Source organism: Sinocyclocheilus anshuiensis, unplaced genomic scaffold, assembly GCF_001515605.1.
Source record: "Sinocyclocheilus anshuiensis isolate Anshui unplaced genomic scaffold, SAMN03320099.WGS_v1.1 scaffold63, whole genome shotgun sequence".
NCBI classification, from domain to species: domain Eukaryota; kingdom Metazoa; phylum Chordata; class Actinopteri; order Cypriniformes; family Cyprinidae; genus Sinocyclocheilus; species Sinocyclocheilus anshuiensis.
Window position 1 is genome coordinate 769,846 of NW_015552625.1, and position 15,665 is coordinate 785,510.

General features: G+C 35.0%; 3 protein-coding genes across 5 annotated transcripts in view; 1 reads left to right on the top strand and 2 right to left on the bottom strand.

Annotated features, from left to right (window-relative positions):
* Positions 1 to 3,330, top strand: part of tial1 (TIA1 cytotoxic granule-associated RNA binding protein-like 1) — an 11,549-nt gene extending 8,219 nt beyond the window's left edge. For all 3 annotated transcript variants that reach the window (XM_016457866.1, XM_016457867.1, XM_016457865.1), the window contains exons 10-12: positions 1,479 to 1,602; positions 1,755 to 1,894; positions 1,997 to 3,330. In XM_016457866.1, the coding sequence (XP_016313352.1) occupies positions 1,479 to 1,602; positions 1,755 to 1,894; positions 1,997 to 2,111 (379 nt within the window). In that variant the 3' untranslated portion in view covers positions 2,112 to 3,330. The remainder of the gene's footprint in view (positions 1 to 1,478; positions 1,603 to 1,754; positions 1,895 to 1,996) is intronic.
* Positions 3,331 to 3,662: 332 nt separating this feature from the next.
* Positions 3,663 to 10,073, bottom strand: pkd2l1 (polycystic kidney disease 2-like 1). Its single transcript, XM_016457658.1, has 15 exons — positions 9,782 to 10,073; positions 9,303 to 9,416; positions 8,551 to 8,678; positions 7,427 to 7,680; positions 7,110 to 7,334; positions 6,534 to 6,762; positions 6,235 to 6,405; positions 5,957 to 6,138; positions 5,741 to 5,861; positions 5,550 to 5,648; positions 5,279 to 5,400; positions 5,064 to 5,181; positions 4,861 to 4,955; positions 4,524 to 4,662; positions 3,663 to 4,358 (listed from the first exon to the last, which is right to left on the bottom strand). Exons 1-15 carry the CDS (start codon positions 10,071 to 10,073, stop codon positions 4,188 to 4,190), a joined length of 2,460 nt encoding a protein of 819 aa, XP_016313144.1. The 3' UTR covers positions 3,663 to 4,187.
* Positions 10,074 to 12,246: 2,173 nt separating this feature from the next.
* On the bottom strand, positions 12,247 to 12,717 carry atoh7 (atonal bHLH transcription factor 7). Its single transcript, XM_016457691.1, has one exon. It carries the CDS (start codon positions 12,715 to 12,717, stop codon positions 12,307 to 12,309), a length of 411 nt encoding a protein of 136 aa, XP_016313177.1. The 3' UTR covers positions 12,247 to 12,306.
* Between the last annotated feature and the right edge of the window lie 2,948 nt (positions 12,718 to 15,665).

The window sequence follows — 15,665 nt, forward strand, 5'->3', positions numbered from 1 at the left end:
TATATACAGCACGGATGGATCTCTAACTGCTGCAATAGCAAAAAACTCTCTTGATATTTTAAGAACAATTACAGAATAATAAAATAAAGCATATTTCGTTACCTTTTGAAACTTAAAAGGGTTCAATTTGAGCAGATGATTTTACCATCGCTGTCATCGTCAGAGCACACTTCCACAGTACATTCAGCATCTGCCTCATATTCACGATCTCAGCCATATTCTCAAAACTAAAGTGACGTGACATGTGGCCAATATGGTTGGTGACCCATACTTGGAATTAGTGCTCTGCATTTAACCCATCCAGATTTCTTCTAGTTCTTTCAAAGCAGTTCTTTCTGCGTTTCTGCTCGCATATTTTTAAATCTGTTTCAATGAGGTTCCAAATAATGTCTCATTGGCTTCGATATAACACCTAGAAGCATATAGCTATTCTTATGCACACATGCAAAGTATGTTGCAGCTGTTATTTCTATGAAATTGTTATCTTTGCTATTCTGTTACTAATAAAATAGTTTTTTTCACTGCTTATCCTATTTTGGCACAATCCCTAAATTGAACTTGAGTAGTTTTACTAAGGGCACCCATCTCACATGAAATTGAACTATGTCAAACATATTCTGCCTGCCTTCCTTATATAAATTACTATGAATTTGATATGGTAATTAATACTGAGACACTAATTTGGGCAAAAAGCACTAATGACTTGTTTAAGACTTGAATCTTAAAGCTGAGGACTTGCAACTTGACTTGGACTTGCCTGTCTTGACTCGGGACTTGACTTGGGACTTGTTTGTCTTGACTCGGGACTTGACTCGAGACTTGAATGCAAAGACTCGAGACTTACTTGTGACTTGCAAAACAGTGACTTGGTCCCACCTCTGGAAATCTCTTTATTAATTAATTATAATGAATCTCATTATATACCATTTGTACATAATAATAGTAAGAATGTAGTGATGGAAAATGCAAAATACTGAAATCGAAAAGGCCAAATGTCAGCCTAATATTTCACTGTTTCCCAACAGGGGGCAGCAAAAAAAAAAAAAAATCAGTCATGCTCTTAGTCTTGTTACACATCTAAGGCTTTGAAAAAAATCAAATGTTCAAAAGTCTGTGGTCAGTAATTAGTTTTTTTAAAAGAGCAAAGACACATTAAATTGATCAGTCATGTATAATGTTACAAAAGATTTTTATTTTAAGTAAATGCTGTTCTTTTTACCTTTTTATTCAAGGACCCTGAAAAAAAGTATCAGTTTCATTAAAAATATTAAGCAGCACAACTGTTTTTTACATTAATAATAAGAAATGTTTCTAGTTTCTGTATTATTTCTGTTATGTGTTATAGATTTGTTATTTTTAAAGGGAGCATCAAGATTTAGTTAGCCACATGGTGACAAAGACAGTCCTAATTTTTTTGTAAACAATAGGATTGCTGTGTTCTTCACATTTCTTCATACACCAGCATCATTTTCTCTCAGGTTCTCCTCTCATGAAAGTGCTGCTCATGCCATCGTCTCAGTGAATGGAACCACCATCGAAGGTCATGTTGTGAAGTGCTACTGGGGCAAAGAGTCACCTGACATGGCCAAAAATGTCCAGCAGGTAATTTTTGTGAATTTGCTTTATAATTACCATAATCTCATTTTAATGTGTTATTAAATCCTTCCCATACAGACATTGTTTAAATCAGGCCAGTGTGTGTTTTTCACCTAGACACACAAGTTAAGCTCAAGTTCTTGATGCTGCATTCACAGATGGAGTACGGTCAGTGGGGACACTGGAATCAAGTGTACAGCAATCCTCCTCAATACGGTCAGTACATGACGAACGGCTGGCAAGTGCCGTCCTATGGAATGTACGGGCAAACATGGAATCAGCAAGGATTTGGTGTAGAGTGAGTTTTCATGTATTTCTATGTGTGTAATCTATCATGTTGTACCTATGCAGAACTTGTTTGTATGTTTGGTATGTTTACACCCACTTTTTGTTGTTCCAGACAATCGCAGTCCCCGGCCTGGGTGGGAGGTTTTGGGACGCAACCCTCTCAGGCTCAGCCTGGCCCAGTGATGAACCAGGCTAACTTTGGCATGGCTGGATACCAGACGCAGTGATCTGACCTTGGTTCTTCATAACACACGGCTCTCACATCTTTAGATCCTGCTCTCATAGGGAGGGTTGCTAAAGACTGATAGGTGCACATCATCTTTTTCCCTACAAGTTTTGGATCTGAAGCAGGAATTGCTTTATTGTAAAGATTCAAATTTAGATTAAAGGGGCAATTGAGATGAGCTCCTTCAATGGAAATCTGAAATCATTCACAAGATTTGTTCCTGTTTTAGTGGAATTGGAGAAGATGTATTGTATCTCTTGCCCCCCGCCCTTTTTTTACTGCATATCTTGAGGAAAACTGCTGATTTTCCCTTAAATCCCAGCTTCAGGAACTTCACAGGTACATTGCAGAAAGCCCGTGGTGTAAATGGTTTTTTGAACTAAGTATTTTATTTTTGTTTTTTTCTCTCTTCCTAAATAGCTGATCATGCATTTGCTTGTTCATTACAGTATGGACTTTGAATTTTGTACAAAAACACATCAAACAGCAACAAAAAAAAACCTTTAATTCTGCATTCTGACTTGGCAAACAAATGTAAGTAAAGGCACTTTTTGGGGGTTCATTGGACCTGTGTCTTGTAAATGTTGACGTGTAAATGAATTTCTATGTGCAGTGGTGTATATTTAATCCACATTAGCTCCCCGTTCTCCTCCAATACTAGAGCTCTTTGATACCGTGTGTATAATGTATCTTTTTACTCCAATTTACAGACAGTGAAATCTCTCCCGTTCACTATGGAGAAAGGGTCATAATGGCCATACCTGTAAATATCTTTTGATATCTTGGCCTGGAATAAGGGTTTCAAAGCATGCGCTCTACTTGACGACTTTTGCAGAACTAGCGCAGCGTAGCGTATGTTAGACAAACATTACATGTGACTGACATTTACAAGCAAGCCTTGATTTTTGCTCAGTCACATATACTTCAGTTGAACACTTTGAGACCCTCGTAGAGAGCTGTGTGATTTATCTTAGAGCCTACTGTAAATTTGTCCCTTTGCTGTTTTAACAAATATGCGTGCCATTTTTGAATAGCCAGAAAAAAGGATAGGATTTTGTTTTTCCCCTGGGGATGTTAAGAAATTGCATGTTTCAAACCATAATATTGAGGTTGCTCAAAGCATTGACTGTAAAAGGCAGAAATGTTTGAATACAATTTAGCATTTCGAGTTTTCTTTTTAGTCTAAATGAGTCTCAATAAATGAACCATTGGACAAGAAACATTGTTCTCTTCCTTTTTTCTAAACTGAATTATGGCCTGGTTTCAACAGAGCAAGTAACAACCATTTGTTTTGCCATTTCAATTATTTATTTGCTTATAATTAATGTCAATTAGGAAAGAAGAAAGAGAAATATTACATAAATATAAATATCTTTTAAAATATACAAGCAATATTGTTCCAAGATTAATGTATAAACTATACTAGTCTGTGTATACACTGATATGCTTCACACTATAAAATACATTTACAAGAGGTTCATATCGAGGTAAAGAAAGATTAAGTAAATCATTGTTAAAAGTATATATTAACTTTCCAAAGACTAATACACATTGCACTGATGACTTTTCATAACAGTATGTCAAATGTAACACAGTAACTCTATCCTCACTAAATTTAGCTCTCAGCGAAGTCTCCATACTGTATGACTGGAAAGAATCTGTTAGCCATGAGATTATAGGAGAATTTGTTTCATAAGAACTAATAGTAATCATGAAAATGAGTTCTTCAATAGGAAGGAAAATCTGAAGAATAGTTATCATTAGCCTGATATAGTTGAAACTCCCAGAAACTCGAGGGAATGTATTTTACACACCACAATACATCAATTACACTGTGCTTAACATTACAGGTGGAAGATAATCCGAATGTCAAATCATATTACCTCTTATAACTGCCACAGTAACTGCACATGTAAAACAAGTCAGTATGGAGAACAGATACATTTCTGTGCCGCTGGTAACATAGAGTACTACATCTATTCTACAGTAATACCTTCCTCTCTACGGTCTGTTTATCCACAGACCAGGCTTAAATGAAGCCAATTATTAGTCAGTTTGAAACTCAGGTTTTGATGAATCAGTGACGGGCAGAACTACTGTTCTCAGTGACGACTGGCCATCCAACATCTGGGTACAAACGATTCCTCGTATCCCCCATCGGACCAGCTAATGACCAGGATGCTGGTCCCTGAGCTAAGGCTCTTTCCAGGTTTACCTGAATATTCCCTCCTGAAGCCGGTCTTGATTCCTGTCACAATACAGCAGCATGGCTTTATATATTTTCTACAATATAAGCATGATTCGTGTATTTAACACCCTAAAACCTTTAGTTATTTATTTGTACATTAAAAAATTGTATATCTTGGATCATTTAAAGTATGATGTCGTAACTTCTATAGATCTAAAAACTCACATCATCTCTAGTCGTCTGCCTATCCGTGTCTTTGTTGTCTGTGTTGAATGTTTGAAGTCTCACTTTCTCCATGATAACATCCAGTTTGGACGATATAGTGATCACAGCATTTTCAAGCTGAGCAACTTTGTGAACCAGCCTGGAATGGAAAGGCAAAAATAACCATCAAGTCAGAAATGCACTTACAGTCTGAAATGTATGTTTATTCAAATTAAACATGAACAGTGTTGTTACTGTTAAACTAAGACTAAAAACTGGAATAATACATACATTCATTTAAAAAAAAAAAAAAAAAACTTGGAAATGGCTGAGAAACCCAGTGATTCTGAACACAAACCTCTGAAAGACGTCTGGAGGAACTGTCTTCTCTCTGTGGTCCTCTGCTGATTCAACACTGTTTTCAAGATTATGAAGCTCTTCACTGAGTGCATCCTAATAAAAAAAATGAATATCAAAAATTCTGACTCCATATTAGATTAGTCACAATGAAGGAATATGAACTTGCCAAATCAGCCCAAGTGAAATAAAAACCAAACACACCCTTTTTTCCTCCAGCTCTTGTTTCATTCTCTCCTGTTCCTGCTTGTCCAAAGTCTGGTTCCCATCTTGGTCAAATCTGGAGAAAGCGGCTGAGATCTCATGGTCAGCATGACCCATTCTGAAATGTGGGACACACAACCAGAATACATGAGTTGTTGTTCCACACCGTTGTTGCTACTATACGTGAATGTGTTAGTGTTTCACCTGAGACTTACTCTTTCAAAGCATCCTTGAAATCTTTAAACTGCAGCTCACTTGAACCTGAATCCAGAGCTTTCTGAACATCAGAGATCTTTTCCTTTTTAAGTTTCAGTTTCATGACGGTTTTCTCATAACTCTGAAATGAAAGCATCATTTTCCACATGCATTTAAACCGTCAAATCACAACAGTGTTGGTTTTTGTAGTGGTTACACAGCTTTCCAAACATAAATTGAGCAGATTTGTAGATGGATGTACTATCTACTGCATGCACTGGGATGACTCACCTGTTTGATGAGATCTGCAATCTGGAACTCATCTTTCTGAGAAGCGAGTTCTGACTTCACCTCAGAGTATGTGTCATTGATGATGGCCAGAAACATGTTCTGTTCAATTCAACTTATCAGGTTAATTGATAAACAGGCACTTATGATTTAGAACAAACACTTATTTCATCACATGCACATAAAGAACTTACCAGTAACACAAAGAAGACAAAGAACACATAGGAGAAAAAGTATATTGGTCCAAGTACTCTGTTTGCCCTGTCAATGGCATCATAATCGAAATCTCCGAGGATGATTCGAAATTGTGTGAAACTGCAGAAAGGAGAAATAAAAGATTCTGAATGTCCCAATAAACAACAACAACAACAAAAAAAACATAAAAAATGTGTTTTATGTTTCACTCTTACATGCACTTGTTAAATGTGCTGAATGTTTCAACTTCCATTCCAAAGAGCAGGTAACCCAGCTGAGCATATGCAAAGAACACAATGAAGAACATAATGGCGAATCCGAAGATGTCTAATGCACAGCGAGCCAGGGTGGATGTAAGCTGGGTCATCGTCTTATTGAAACTGATGTACTTGAAGATCTGCAAATATTGAAGCCATCAACATATCAAAATGGGTCACTTTAATTATACTGTATATCTGAAACTTCACCTTACAGTGTATGTATGCATACTTACCTTAATCCAAGCAAAAAACAAATTGACTGCATTCATGTTGTTGTATTGAGTTTGCCAAAATGCCAGAAACTCAAAATCAGCATAGATGTCAGGTTGTTCTAGAAGGTTTCCAAGTAACTCATCCACTTTGATGGTCCGAAATGCACTGAAGACTATTGCCACCACAGCAAGCTGTTAAAAAAACACACAGTTACTGTCAGAGTCTGCTTTTGTCAAATAATGTTTACCAAATCATATGATGATTTGTTGATTATTATGGCTAGAATATTTGATACTGATATGATCTGTTTTCCTCCTACCAGTATGACCACTATATCTAGTATGTTCCAGATGCTGTTGAAATGGGACAGTTTGTGGATTCGGAATTCCAGAATCTCCTCCACAATGTAATAGAGTATGAAGACGCAGAACAAGATCTCGCAGCCGATGATAAAGAAATCCCACGTGGTGACATAACGAATCAGCTTTACAGTACGGATCTGGTAGGATGGAATTGCTCCACCGGTAGCTGGAAATTCAACCGCTAATCTGAACAAAGAAGAAGAAAACAATTGTTTTAAACAAATGTAATGCAATAAAATAATACATTACATCAGATTACTATTTTAATATTGTATATATATATATATATTTATTTAAATTATAATAAATATATAAATGTAATAACTAATTCAATGAAATAATCCTAGGTAATCAGGCATAAAGTATTTTTGGTCTGCCTTGTACACTGAAAAGCACAGTTTATGTTAAATAACAGATGTAGAAATATAATTATTATTGATATTATTGACTAACCTTGCGAACCAGAGCAAATATATAAATTTGCACATGCAGAACAAGAGCAAAACATGTTGATTTAGGTCAAGTAGGCCTACCTTATAACGCAGAAGAGATTGATGTTGGCATTGTATGCAGTGAAATCAATGAAAAGAACCCGAGTTCCACGATCGAGCCACAGGTTGTCTTTGAGGTCCGTCAGGATAGCAGCGCTCTCTTCTTTGGTCTTTGCCAGGTCTTGATAATATCCTGCTCCGCTGTATGTGGTCAGTAACCCCCAGTGATTCGACCCTTTGATCTCTTTTTCAGAGTGGTACTGCCAGCTGAAGAATAACGAGATTATATTTAATAAAGAAACACATTTCACCCCCTGAAGAGAGAAATATGACTGTTGCTAATCATAAATGTCACTCACGCTGTTCCGTTGATCAGTCCAAACACGCTGTCATCCTCTTTCTTGTCGCTGTACACATCAAAACACTCCGCGATCTCCTGCTGGAAGTCTTTATGCACCTTGCAGGAGTTGTTTTTCACTTTGAGCTGTCGAATGCGAGGGACTCCTAATAACATGTTCTCATAGTAAATGAAGGATTGATTTCCATTCGGAAGAGGCTCATCGTTATACCACTTTGTCCAGTACAGGCTGTCAAGTAACGGGCCCTCCATGTACTGCAAAGATGATCAAAAATGATAGTCAGAGGGACTGTGATGCTGTACTGGATCTGTCCCATGAACAGAAAAGCATTATGATGATGTTTTTAAAACTAAATAAACATACTTAAAACTACACAAATATTATATCAATAAAATAACAAAACATTCAAATGCTTAAATAAATAATACATGATTTACATAAAATAGTATATATTTTTATATATTATTAGCCAATATAAAAATATCAGCAACTCTCAAAACATAAAAGTTATTTTGACATCATTTTTTAAAGCTACTACTAAACATGCCAAAAACGCACAACAAAATTAAAACGGTTTCAAAATACTGATTAAAGCTATATTATCATAGTTTTTATCAATATTTTGAAACCATTTTTAGTCGTTTTTGGAGTTTATATATATACATAATCAAACTTAATTAAAATCAGAAATACAACTAGCTGAATTAAAAGTGTTTTTTTTTTAGTTAACGTTTATTTTATTAACAAATAAGGCATTTTTTATAGTTTTAATTTCAGTTTTAATTTTAGTAATAACCATAAAAATTAGCCAATATTTCCAGGCAAAAAAAAAAAAATTATTAAATGTATTTGATACTTAAAACAAGTATATTTAAAACATTAAATATTAATTATTAATGAATTACATAAATATTAATTAATTACATAATAATATCATAAACAATATTAGCAACATCTAAAATGTGGAGTTTGTGTTGGAATAAATTGCACTTAAAAAATTACCAGGAAAAAAAAAAAAACAGGAAAAATTTATTATTAAAATGATTGAATACTTATATAGATAAATATACTTTAAAATCCTGATTTTCATTCACATCTGAATAGGACAAGCAGTTAAAACTCACTGTCCAGACATCATTCATGGTGCCAATGGAGGAAAAGCTGATTCCACTGTCACCCGGTAAGTTTACAAAGAGATCGGTCATAGCTTTCGTGTAATAGTAGGTGGCGCTGCTGGTCATACCATAGGTCACTGCATGAGAACAGGATTACAGTCAGTCAACAATCACATCACTTATTGAGCTTTGCACAGACTTGCTACACCATTCACCATCGCACAGATAAAGGACATCAATTCATTCAAGTTTGATCCATTAGCAGTGCTCACGTCATGAAAGCTGCAGAGGGTTATTTGTTTGAGTACACAAATAGCCCCCTCCAGCACAGACAAAGCCGCAATTGCCTGACCTGAGCTCTTATCAGCAAGGTCCCCCTTGTGTTCCATTCAGGCCTAATTTTCCATTGAACAATGCAGTGTTTTAACACAGGGGAGCAGGGGACATTTTATAACAAGCACTTAGGCTGATACACATCTCTGGATCATAATGGAGCGCAATATAATGGAAAGTCATGGGATCACATACAGTGCAATCAAAAAGACAAAAGGGCAAGCTAATTTATACATGTTTTAATGGATATAATTGATCTATCTGATCTTAATATTCACAGTTCTATATTTATCCATTATCAATAATCCATACAGTGGTTTCAAACTTCAAACAGGTGTTTGTGCAACAGGTAACCATTCATAAAAACACATCATTCAGACAGGGAAAGCAGGTCTATAAATATATCATACAATCAACATGATACTTACACAGGCACAAATCCACTAGGAAAACAATGTAGATGAGCAGTTCTTTGAGATTTGCTTTGACATTGAGCTCAGGATTCTCCTTTGTGTCCTTTCTTAGAGCTGTTCCCCACAGTCCTACCAAACCAAAACAAACACATTTTAAAATACATTTATATTTATTTCTTTGTTATTACCTTTAAATAATAATATAGAAATAATTTAAGTGTCATTAGACATTTTTCAATATTACAACTTTACATTAAAAGTATTTCACTTGTGAAATTATTAATGCAAAAAAAGGAACACTTAGACATTTGTCATTTGTGCAGGAAAAAATGAAATATGGGATTACTGTAATATGAAATAATAACAACATAATAATACTAAAATATTATTTAAAGTATTATTTACTATAATAAAATAAATCATAAAAAGTTAAAGGTTTAAAGCTGAAGTAAAACATATAATGGAAAACTGAAAATGCATGGTTCCTCCCTCACCTTTGACGGCTCTCAAGAGAAAAGAGCAGCATCCAGACTTCTTCTCCTCTGAGGGGTTTGTTCGCACTTTATCCTCAGCCAGATAGGGTTTAGGCAGATTCAGCTGGTTCATGTTCTCCGAAGAGCTGTGGAACATGGGCTGAGGATTGTAGACGGTGCTGATGGGGCGTCTGATGGGTGCAGGAGAGCCACTGTAGGCCTGATTCACCCAGCCTCCTTTCCCAAAGTTTTCCATCTCGCACGCCACTGTGCTGCCCAGCTGATTCTCTGCCCGGTTATCGAGGTGTTGCATTGTGGTAAATGGAGAGGTGGATTTAACAGGAATTGCTCAAGTGCAGCTTGTGGCTGAGGAGAGTCTACACCTGTATTTATACCTTTCCTGTTGAATCCTCTAAAATAGAGCAAAGCGGAAGGAGGGGCTCGTCTTTTGTTCACAGATCCATTAAAAACACACTCCTGCCATTAAGGAAACTGAGACACAAGCTAGAGATTCTCGAACAGCGTTATTGACAATACAGACATAATGTGAATCTGCGTCACATTGTTAAAGACGTGCTGAAACAGAGATCAATACCTTCATAATAAAGATGCACAGAAATGCTAATTAAATTATTACCAGAATTAAATGATTAGCTTTTATTTGTCATCGTACTCGATCGAAAACAATTGATTGAAATATTATCTGAAAATATGTACTTTATATTTAGATAGTGTCTGTGTTTATTCTGTATGTGTAGCCTACAAATATTTTACTCAGCGTATAAGATATATATATATTATTTAAAATATCTGCATATAAAGACAAAGACTGTTATTTAAATATACTTTTTTTTTGCAAGTAGGGGAGATATAAAAATAGCTGCATTGTTAATGTTTTGTTTTGTTTTGTTTTTGTTTGTTTTTTTCATTTGAGAATTTTCCGAGATCCCCTAGCACCCCCCTGTGGCACCTCGGGAGTTTATAAATGGCAAGGAAACATGAGACCTGTAGACTAGCACCATGGGAATTGTTTCTCATTCAAATGTTAATATTTGCGAGATTTATTATGGTTGCCCGATGAAAGATTTTTGTTGAAAATAAAATTAACAATGTCTTGACCTTAAGCGGTTATTAGTAACAAAATGTAAGGAAGTGTCTTTGACTGAGATTAGTTGATGGTCATAATGACAGCTGAGGCTAAACGGATTAAGATGGGTGTTTGTTTCTAGCTTCATGTAGCCTACACGCTTTCGGTCGAGCACTGGCCGTTCACGCCTCATTAGCACTGAAAAGAAACGTTATACACAGTCATTGGACAGCAAAGAGTTTAATCTCATCTCTTTATTAGTTGTGGCTATGAGGACTGCCCTAGTCAAGTTTGAACCACTCTGGTCTGAACATATACGTTGTCTTCTTTCCCCTGATGATCTTAAACTCTGAATGCTGGACCTTTTGTTGATTTAAAATATGAGGCAAACCAACATAAATCGAATATTTGATTATTTAAATATAAATGTTATCTAATTTTCTTTCCTCTTATAAAGTGGCAATTCAACCGTGACGTCATTCAGTCCTTTAAACATTATTTATAGGCTACCTTCACTGAACTGTCATTTGTTTGGTGCGGTCTTATCTTGGGACACAGAGGCCTTCACTGAAATGTGTTTATCTGTCTAGTTTATCTGTCTAGTGTGCAGTGTTACTCTTAAAAGTGTTACTCTAAAATTAAAAGGGTAAAAGTACAGTAATGTTAAAGTAAGACTTTTCTCCCAATATTTACTATTCAAAGGTGTTTTATTTTTATATTTTACAGTGAGATTGTTTTTATAAAATATTTTTTTATACAATTATTTAAAAAGAATTAATAAAATCCTAGTTAATATGTAAAATATTTGAAAGAAATGTTTAAAATGAAGTAAAAATTAAACTGATTCAAAAGTCTTTGTGTTTATTTTTGTACTGATTAACTGCATTATAAACAAATACATGTTTAATCACAGGATAAACTACAGCTCAAAACACTTCACCTACTGTACAAAACATTGTATAGTTGTTATTATTATTGTTATTATTATTATTGTCATTAGACTGCTATATTCTTTTTCCTTTTTTTAGTACCAAATAACAAAAAAAAAAAAATGGAACAACAATTTAGGATGTCATTTTGGCCAAATAAGATCAGTGTATTTTTTGAATGCTTTTGCAGCTTTGATTGAACACACTATACACAAAGATTTGATACAAAGCAATGACAAAATTTAAACATTTGACTTAAAGATGAATTTACAAATGTGATTTTATCGAGTCATCGTTTACAACGTCTGATGAAAGATTTTCTACAGTTGCACAGAAAACATGTCCTTTTTTGCAACAATTAAAGCAACTCTACTTCTAGAATGAGTCAGACTCTAATAAAGCTAATCATTTGATTTCCAAAACCAAAAACATTAAATATTACACAGTAATACAAACACATTTACTGACTGCTGTATCTATGTTAAGAAAGATACAAGTGAACGCACCATTGCTTATCAGTCAGTGAAAGCTTAGAGGCTTTCGTAGTGATAGGAGAAGGAGGAGTGCATACAGTCGTTTTCCACAGGGGAGTTATAGCGCATAAAGCAAGAATAGGTCTCTGGCTGTAGGCTGTCAAACTGTAGATTCAGCCAGTCTTTCTGAGGAGCTGAGTGTCTGCTGGCATCAGTCAGGATTCGGTTGAGGGCCATAATGTAGCTCAGGGCCATCTGCAGCGTCTCATATTTGGAGAGTTTCTTGTCCTGACCCCACTGAGGAACCACTTTGCGGAGGCGGTCGAATGCAGTGTTCAGGCCCTGCATCCTCTTCCTCTCTCGAGCGTTGGCCGCCATCCTCCGCCGCATGGCACTCTCAAACTTCTCTGGGTCTCTGGAGTCCGACTCCGACCCTGAATCTGCACAGCTCAGGCTGCGGGGCTTCATGACTCCTGGGCCAAAGGTCCTCAAAGGCCAACGGTGGTCTTGTAAACGGATCCTCTGAGGTGGAAAATTTCCTCAGACGCAATGTTCCTCTTGTTGTCTGTGTACTGAAGTAAATCCAGATAGTAGTGTTTCTGCTCTGCCATAAGGATGACTGATGCTTATATAGAGTATTAACAGGTGGCAGCAGGTGGAGCCCCACCCTTATTGCTTCATCCAAACATCCATTATTATTAATGAAACACACATATCCAACAGCAGGACTAGAGCACTCAAACTAGCTCCCAGCCCAACCCCCATTAACTCAAACTTTAATGACATTCCAATTAACTTTGGCTGGTCTATCACTGAAACCATGCGTTACGAACATAGATAACTTACCATCTGGCCAGGGCCACTGCATCAACCAGGGGTGGATGACAAGGACATTTTCCTAATTAAAAGTGCATGCATCTTTAAGCTAACATGATGTCTTTGCATCTCTTAGACAAGAACATTGTTTGCATTTGATTTTGCCATTAGATTCTAGTACATATATACTGTATGTTAGTTGTAATAAATAGTGATGTTAAAATATTATATAATGATTATAAATTATATAGATAGATAGATAGATTTTTATTAAACTATATTAAACATATATTATTATATTTTATACTATAAATTAATAATGTACGTTAGACATGAAATACTTATATTATGGTCATATTACAATTACATTTAAGCATATGCATAATATTATATTTAGCTAATTTAATATTTAAGTTAATTTAATATTAAATGATAATAAAAAATAAATTAAAACAAATTGAATATATTAGTTAATATAATAAAACCTATATTGTATATAAACGACTATATATAAACAAACTAAAAATTAAGTTTGTATGTTTAGTTTAGTATATTGGATTTTAAACTAATGACAACACCATATGAAAAACATTTCTAGAACAATAAATAATTGATTTAAGTGTCTCAATGGGACTGAGACAGACAGAAGTCTTCGACAAGCTGTCTATCTCAATCTGTTCAATGCGAATCAAATAAAACGGGTAGAGTCACAGTTTCACCCAAAAGCCTGCTGAGCAATAAACTCATCATCGTTGCTACATTTAATGGTTCAGTGGGAAGATTTTTCTTAATTAATATTAAAGACATATTTAATGTTTTTAGATTAATTTAACAAAAAATTATTTTGCAGCTTTATCCAGTATAAATAAAAATAAAATGCACAATATAATATTAATTATACCGCATTATGAATGAAATACATTAAGTAAAATAATTTTATTAAAATACAGTATTTCTCTTTCAGTATTTTCCTACAAGCACAAAGTAGCATTCAATGCTAAATATGTGCTCTAAATACATATATCAGTACATCAGTTTTGTGTACAAAAGAGCTTGTACATAATTCATGTCCCAGCTGACTATGGTTCAAGCCATATAAGCTCATGCTGTCAGGTCATTTTGCATTGGGCAAGTAATTTTGCTGTTCAATTGGGCATATAAACCCAATCCACTGGTTTGATTTCATTGATTGCAGATTGGCATGGCTGGCCAGCTGCTGCTTGTCTTGTTTAAAGGGCTTGGTCCAGACATGTAGAACAGCCTTGTTTTTCACTTATTCACATGATGGGCTTGTCTGGAGACGGAGGCTGTCCTATGCAAAAAGGCCATATGTTACAAGCTAGTCCTGTAACTTTGAGACAGTGTTGAGCAGATTAAAGATTTACTCAGTCTTGAAGAGGGGAAAGTGAGAAGGTCTATTATCAGTTTAACAGCTTAATCTGATTTTCATTTAAAGCGTGAAGCAGTTACCATTGATTCCAAAGGAGAAAATGTTCTTAAAAATCGAATGTGTAATCCTCCAAACACAAGGAAAAGTGACAATCTATTGCGATGATTAAACTCCTACTTAACAGCCAAACCACAGGCCTAAAACAGAGAATGAGTCTGCTGATGAAAACTAATATTATTAAGTTTATCAGTATGCTCTTCCAAAAATTCATCTGTATGACATTATGACCTCTGAGCTATGAGTATAAACTGTTGTGTTCATTTAATAACCTATCAAACAAACAACCACTGAGAAGAAGACAATGCTAAGCTAAGTTACACTATCTGGAGAACAGTTTGAGGTTTGCAGACTTCAAACACAGACATTTAAAGATATGTTTTGATCAAATTTATAGAAAATCATATTGACCAATGAGGTCATTCAGAAAAGTGAGGCATATTGTGTAAACACTCACCCCCACAGAAGATGAGAATTTCACCCCCACCCCACCAACACCGTCAAAATAGGCCATCTGGTGAGATGAGGCTAGTCACTGTAATTAGGTCAAGCAAGGTGCTTGTAATTTCATGCCTATTTGAACCTTTTTTCCCTTCTAGCTATGTTTAATCTTAACTGGTCAATGAAGCAACGTCTTATTGTAGCTAGTCAGTTAGACAAAAGAATCTATAAATATATAAATGTAAAATAAATGTAATATTACATATGCACGTTGTTTTCTTTTTTTATATGTATTGTATATTCATTTGATGCAATGTACATATTAACAGATTTAAATAATCTGAAATATGTTTCAGATTTCATAAAATGCAAAAAAGGCAAAAAACTGTTGCTTTAGCAGCACTGTTTAATCATAACAGTGTTACAGAGTTGTTGTTGCTTTAACATTCAGATATTGCTTTTTTTTAATAAAGATATGCACTGCATAATAATAACAACAGCAAAGAACCTGGAGAGAAACAAATGAAAAAAACTACATAACTTTTGTCATTAAACAAAATGGACACATTTAGTTAATAATTTATAATTATTATCATAACTAATTATACAAGCAAGCTGCTTGGTTACAAAAATGGGTATGTGTAATGTGTATGTACTGTATATATAATTTGTAATTATATGTGTGTATGTATTTGTGTGTAATTGTATTTGG